The sequence below is a fragment of the Camarhynchus parvulus genome, chromosome 2 (assembly GCF_901933205.1).
Source record: "Camarhynchus parvulus chromosome 2, STF_HiC, whole genome shotgun sequence".
Taxonomy (NCBI): domain Eukaryota; kingdom Metazoa; phylum Chordata; class Aves; order Passeriformes; family Thraupidae; genus Camarhynchus; species Camarhynchus parvulus.
In genome coordinates, this window is record NC_044572.1 from 33,397,716 (window position 1) to 33,405,120 (window position 7,405).

At 36.4% G+C, this 7,405-nt stretch overlaps 1 protein-coding gene across 6 annotated transcripts in view; it reads left to right on the forward strand.

The window, feature by feature from the left end:
* Positions 1-6,533, forward strand: part of CBX3 (chromobox 3) — a 14,537-nt gene extending 8,004 nt beyond the window's left edge. For all 6 annotated transcript variants that reach the window (XM_030971623.1, XM_030971624.1, XM_030971619.1 and 3 more), the window contains 3 exons: positions 200-365; positions 1,720-1,814; positions 3,377-6,533. In XM_030971623.1, coding sequence (XP_030827483.1) covers positions 200-365; positions 1,720-1,814; positions 3,377-3,503 — 388 coding nt within the window. In that variant the 3' untranslated portion in view covers positions 3,504-6,533. The remainder of the gene's footprint in view (positions 1-199; positions 366-1,719; positions 1,815-3,376) is intronic.
* Positions 6,534-7,405: the final 872 nt, after the last annotated feature.

A 7,405-nucleotide genomic window follows, 5' to 3' on the forward strand; every position in this document is an offset into this window, starting at 1 on the left:
GTTTTTCAATACTAATGAAGCATCCTTTCAGTCATCAAATACAGTACATGAAGGCTACTAAAGGTGGCAAGATAAACATCCTTAGGGTTTAACAGACCTACCTTATATAGTGAGACAAAAATTAAGTTGCTTATTTTAAGGGGAGCCATGAGGCTAGTTTTACATTTTTCTTTTTTACTTAAATGTGTGTATGTTTCAGTGCTGACAACACATGGGAACCTGAAGAGAACTTAGATTGTCCAGAGCTAATTGAAGCTTTTCTGAACTCTCAGAAAGCTGGTAAAGAAAAAACAGATGGTGCCAAAAGAAAATCTTTGTCAGATAGTGAATCTGATGATAGTAAATCAAAGAAAAAGCGTGATTCTGTAAGTATATGTTCATGTGTTAAGTTTTTATTTCCTCCATCTCTCCCCTACCTCTCTATCCCCCAAAAATCATATTGTGACTTTGAGAATGAGACTGAACACTGATTTAAAACTGTAAAAATTTCATAGCATCTGGATCTGTGGTTTGAAAAGGGTATACATTCATTGTGGGTAATGAGACTGTCCAAATGGTTAGTAAAGGATGATTGACTGACATGATGATTAAAAGTTCTTACATTGTCCCATTGTCCCACTTACTGAATAATTGAAAGTAAAACTGGTTAAGAGTTATTAATGAATGGTATTAAGTGATAGGTTTCTATTAGAGCAAAAGGTCCATGAATGGAACAAAGATGAAGTTCTGGTTTGCTGCCATACTTAGTATATGATTTTGAATGGGTGAGTGGCAAGATGGCAGAACATGAAAACCAATCAGTTACTTAGACTAGGAGCAGACATAATGGTGGAGAAGGAGTAGAAGGGATGAGTGAAAAAAGCCTACCTTTCCTGAGAGGTCTGGATTTCTCCTTCAGTTTCAATGAGTAGGCAAACTGACACATTTAGTGCTGATAAGTACAGACTAATGCACACGTAGTAATGTGTTCAACAGTTCACATTGTCTTCTGTAAACTTGTGGACTAGTGGTTTGAAACCTGACACAGCCAATCATTTTCATGTACTGGAGACGGCAGGCCGTTGGACATGTGGTTACTGTCAAAAAGGTTGGAAGGCATCAGAAAGAATAGTTCATGAATAATACAAAGAATATTTTGCTTTCTGTATAAAGTCAGTTGTTCGGCTTCATTGGTACAATAGTGGCCACTGTCTCTAAAAGGATATTGTGAACCCATAAAGGAGCTAATACAGGAAATAGTTGTGATATTTTTTGTCACCAGTGTGATGTCAGTGAGCCAAGAAGAGTTGAGGTGTTCCCCAAGGGTGCAGTTTCATTGTTGGTTTAGGCAACCCATGCCTGTTGTTTTGCTGAAAAGGATGTGTTTTTTCCACTTCCAGGCATGCATTTTTACTTTGCTGTTTTTGTTACTTTTACTGACCATGCTTGTTTGTTTATCTGCTGAAATTATTTTAGACCATTTGTTTCAGCTATTATATTTTCAGAAATAAATGCTGCAAACATGGATATAAAATCCTTTATTATTATCCTGCCTCTAAATTACTTGGCCTGAAGATTGGTCATGAAAAAATACTATGTAATTATAGATTTGATGGGGTTTAAAGGCTGTATTTTTTCGTTCTGATACACAAACACATGCATGTATGTACAAAAAGTCCTGTATCTAGTACCTAAAAAGAATTTTGTCTTAAACTAGATAACCATCTTCTAATTTACTAGGTTGATAAACCAAGAGGGTTTGCAAGGGGTCTTGATCCTGAGCGGATAATTGGGGCTACAGATAGCAGTGGAGAGCTTATGTTCCTCATGAAATGGTAAGTCTTACATCCACAGTTCTTGTCCATAAAGGGAGGGCAGGCAGCTGCACTTAGCCTAAAGAGACAGCTTCCTCTTAGAAGTAAGACACAGAAGCTGGTGGTCTCCTTATTAACCTTGTATTCTTAGAAAAACAAGCTTTCTATATTCAGTTAGGACTTAATCCCTCTTCCTTCAAAACCCAAAATATGTTTCATTTCTGTTGGTTCAGATTTACTTTAAAAGGTAATTTCTGATAAAATGGGAAGAAATTGGCATTTGTATGGAAAAAAATGGATCTTGATAATTCTCTTGCAGAGGGAATGGCAGGCAGAAATCCAGCTTTACATGTTTCAATAAGCAAAAGCCAGCTGCTGGATAGCCAGCTGTTTAACCAAGCATAGTGCCAGCTGTTCTGTATGCACCAAAGTAGAATTGGAAGCAACTAGGGGAGAAAGCAGAGGTGGAGATGAAGAATAAACACTATGTAGAGGCTTGACATTATGGGCTAGTAAGAAGCAAGAGTGATGTGGGGAGTTTGTGTTGTTGGGAGGGTAGGTGGGGACCAGCTTCATTAGCTGCAGTGTTGGGAGAAGGATTTCTTGCTTTGTGAACAAATGGGGTAAAATTAATGCTTCTTCCCAGTGTTGAGAAGTCAAGAGATTGAATTGACATTTGCTGAGAGTCAGATTTCTTAAGGTGATGGGATAAGAAGGATGGCTTTCCACAGCCTTTGAGAAGGGCAGATTTTCTTAATGGAGTCAAACTGAGTGATCTCCTGAGACATGATTTGTCTTGGGATTTACCTAGACTGCTGAAGATTAGTGCTGTACGAGATTGTCTCCCTTCTGCATTCTCAAATTTTCTATAAATTCTATGTGAAACTTAGAAAAGTTGAAAAACAAAGATCACGAGTGTTTGAATTTCTGTAGTGATAATTGGCAATATCAAACACAGAGGACTCTTTTTTTTTTTTGTTTAATTCAGTTGCTGTTGATTAGTTTTTCATAATTGATCTTAGGTAACAAACATAGATATGAGTTTGTATGCACAAAGCTGACTTTTAAAGGCAGCATACACTTCAAAATGAAGTGAAGTCATGTCAGACTGGCAAGCTTGGTTTGTTAGCCCAAGACAGCATCAAGAATAACAGTATGAAATACAGGAAGTTATTTGTATAAACAGCAAATGTAATTTGCATGTAAGTACCAATTCTTAAGATTGATTGGTCCTATTGATTTTGAAGTCTTACTTTGAAGTTTTGATTAGTCTTTAGAAGACAAAATTAACTGAGTGTAACTTCTTTCATTACATACTCCAGTATGTAACCTTATGACTGATTCCCTTTGAATAGCATTTTCCTTTCAAACAGAAAAAAAAACATAGGAAGGGAAGAATAATGGAGCTATGAAACCTCGTCATCACCATTAGCATGGAAGGTCTTGGTAGCTGTAGTGAAAGGAATACTGGAAGCTGGTTTCTAGCTGACATTGTTTTCAGAACTTAGGACTTAAGAAGAGCTGCTAAATGTTTTGAAATACTGATTGTTAATTTTATCAAATCCTGCTCTCTTCTACATCAGGAAAGACTCTGATGAGGCAGATCTGGTGCTGGCCAAAGAAGCTAATGTGAAGTGTCCTCAGATCGTAATCGCTTTTTATGAAGAACGGCTAACTTGGCATTCATGCCCAGAAGATGAAGCACAATAATTGTTTGCATTGCTTTTTTTATATATAAGAATATTAAAACATGAGATTTGATTTATTAGCAATGTGAGAAGCATACATTCTAACAAGTTTCAAATTTGATATTTTTTTGAAGTAGTATGTTTTGCATCAACAGCAAGTAAATAAAAGCTTTCTGCAACTTGTTTCATTTACCACAAGAGAGCATTTGATACTACTACTTCCTCCATATTAGGTAAAAGCTTTTATAAAACATTGATGAATTTCCGTAGTTATTACAGGATCATAATGAATGTCTAAACAAACTCACAGATGTTTTGTAGTCTTCTATACTATTGATGTGCATGTATCTTCTTTACCCAAACCTAGCCCTTTAAACCTGTAAGGTCATTCTTTCTAGTATTTGGGATCACTTGGTCTTAAGAAGACCAGGTGAAAACTAACTTTGTAGTAATTTGAATGTTATCAGACTGTATATTGTTTACTTTATTGTAAATACTGGTGAGCAGTGGTCAATAAAATAGTTTTATATTCTTCCTTTATACTGATAGGCTGTGACTCTTTGGAAGCGGGGTATTTCTCAACTTTTGATATGTTAAACTCAGTTTGTAATATATTTAACTGTAAGTTGTTCTCTCGGGGGGTAGGTTGATTATTAATATTACCCCACTGCTACTCTTATCAGAATACTGGACAAGCACCAGGCTTTGATTATTAGTTGGAAGTTTTCATGAATACTGCCTGAGACACGGGTTTTTCTGAGTCAGGAAGGGCCTGTAACATTAATGTGCTTTGAGTACTCCTGTAAGTCACAGATTGCAACCACACAACTTAGCTACAGCAGTTGGTCACAAGGCCAAGTAGCCTCTGCAGGCATACTAGGAAATATTTGACGTGTATTGACAGTATTAGCCCTTGTTTTAATTTCAGTTCTTAGTAGGAGTCTATAATGTACTCTAGGGCTGGTTCAGATGGAATTATTCTACAGGCCATCACCTCAAGAATACTTGCATAGCTCAGCTTTTAAAGTGGAATATTTAAATGAAGATACTTAAGTTATATACGTGGAGCAAAAGACTTTCTTTCTATTTCAGACTGAATTTTGAAATTAGTCCTATAATCAGCTGCTTGGATAATACCTTCAGAAGGGCAGAAGTAAAAAGTGGGGAGCTCAGGAAGAGTAAAGTTGCCATTCATCTTTTCACTTGCTTTTATCTAAACACTATCTTTGTCTTTTGACTACCATAGTATAGTTTGCCTTAAGCTGTGCTTATATGTCAATGGCCAAGATTATTTCAGAATTATCCTTAATTTAGAGTTTTGACTAAAAAATATAATCCTGTAGTACACTGTCAGTGTCCATAGCCTCATAGAATAGTTTTGGGTTGAAAGGGACTGTGAAGATCATCTAGTTCCAACCTGCCTGCCTCAGGGAGGGACACTTTTCACTAGACTGGGTTGCTCAGAGCCCCATCCAACCTGGCCTTGAACACTTCCAGAAATGGGTTGTCAACAACTTCTCTGGGCAACCTGTTCCAGTGCCTCACCACCCTCAGAGTAAAAAATTTCTTCCCATAATATCTAACCTAACCCTACTCTTGGTTGGGAGCCATTTCCCCTCGTCCTGTCACTACATGCCTTTGTAATTCCTCTCCAGCTTTGTTGTAAGCCTCCTTTAGGTCCTAGAAGGTTCTTGTATGTCTCATTAGAGCCTTCTCCAGGCTTAACAATCCCAATTTTCTCAGCCTGTCTTCACAGGAGAGGTGCTAGAGGTACTACAGCCCTCTGATCATCTTTGTGGCCCTTCTCAAAGGTGAGATGGTTGGGATTGCCTGGATATGTTTTATCAGAAGATTTTTAAAAAGTGGATATTCCTGGAAACCCTCCTATAGTGTGCATAGCCTGACGAGTGAAGGAAGGAATCCAGTCTGTGCTTCATGTTCTTTTGATACTGTTTCACAAATCATACATATATATATATATATTGTTTCACAATATACATATACATTACTATAATTATTTGTCCTTTCAATACTTTCAAAAGCCATTTATATTGCAAAACAAAGCCTGCCACCACAGAACACCTACTTATAGTTAAACAGCAATGACTAAACTTGCTGTATGAACTTTTTCCTAAAGACTTTTTATTATTGGTTTTGGGCTGAATTCAGTCTGTTCGTGGCTCTAGGAAAAATCTGATATCCCCGTTAGCATGGAGCTCCCTTGCGCCAGATAATGATAATTTGAGCACTTCACTGACGTCTCTTGCCTATTCCTTAGACAAATCACCCTGATTTTATCGTGTTTAAGACTCCTACAGAGTTCATGGCTTAATTTTTGAGAGGCTCATAATAGGAATATTTATACACCTAGTATATAGGATTCTGAAATCCTTGCTTTTTTATCCAGTAGCTTGATAAACACATGGGCTAAAGAGGAATTTCAAAGCAGCTTGTATTCTCCTGCCAGTTTCTTCATTATGGAGTACTTGTAAAGAGTCTTAAAACTGTACTGTACAAGTTGCATTTTACTGCCTGAAAGTTTGCAGTTTCTGTAACACATTTCAAATGTGGATATCAAGTCTGTGTGAAGTTGCTGATTTGAAGCAATACAGGTTAAATGGTTGTTTTTAATTATTGGTTATTGTTAGTAGTAGACAAAGATTTTTGTTAAAGGTTGGTTCTCCTCAATTTGTAACCCTTAAAATACAGATTTGTAACTACATACAGCTTTTTACCTTATATTTAGTTCTTCCTTCTGACTTAATAAAAATACACTGAATTCACTTTTAAACAACTTTGCAGCTTGTTAGACAGTTCTTTAGATTGCTGATTTTTTTATGTTATGATGGTAAATATGCTGACTGGTATTCGTTTCCTTTTTTTTCTCCTCACTTTGTGTCAAACTGCATTTTGCTAGTAATGAAATGCAACACTTTAAAGGTACAAGTTATGTAGAGTTATGCTGAATGTGCTGCATACGTAGGCAAAAAGTTAAAAAATGTTACTAATTTTAAATTTATTGATGAAATAAATGAGATATCTTCTGTAGTTAGTTGAGTTGTGCAGAGGTTTCTCATCATTGTCTCCTTTCTTATACCAAACCAAATGAGTTTCAGGCTGTCATTTTGTGATTACTCTGTGTTAATGGTGCTGTCCTGAAAAAAAAACCACACACAAACCACAAAAATCACAATTGTGCTTGCTCCAATGCTTCTCACTCTGGTTGAAGAAAATACTCAGGTTAAACATAACCAGGTAGTGCTAGATTATGTAAAATTGAGATCATGATCAGTTATGATACCATTTTCCTATAGCCTTGTTCCTACTTCTTCGCTAGGAAAGAATAAAACTCATACTTTGTTAATTAGTATTGTATTACTTGCAAATTAATCAGAGTAATTGCTGTTAAATTGAATAAAACAAGTATGGTATCTGCAAAAAAAACTATTAGCATTGCAAGTGATTTTTATCAGTTCAGCACAAATGGATTCTGCATGCTTTGTGGTAATTCTTCTAGATTTATGGTACAGTTCTCCTTAAAACTGTGTGACAGTTTCTTAGCAATAGATTATAGTACGTTTAGGACTCAACATGTGTTGTCATAACTTGAAATGTAACTATAACTACATTTTTCCTTTAACTGCAAATTATCTTATGTGCTTACCTGAATTGGGCTCTTGCAGCATAAAAGATTGTACTCCTTTCCTATTCTAAGACCTTTCTCCAATATTCTCAGTGTTCTCCTTGCCATTGGTGTCCCTCTCTCTCTGTTTAATGTCTTCTCAAAATGCCACCTTTTATTCAACTCCTGAATTTAGCTGCTTATGTTACGACATGTCTGCTCTGCTGACAGAAGCTTCTAAACTTGGGATAGTAGCCAAGCCAGATGCCCCCATATTTGTTTCTGAAGTGAAAAGTTGCTGC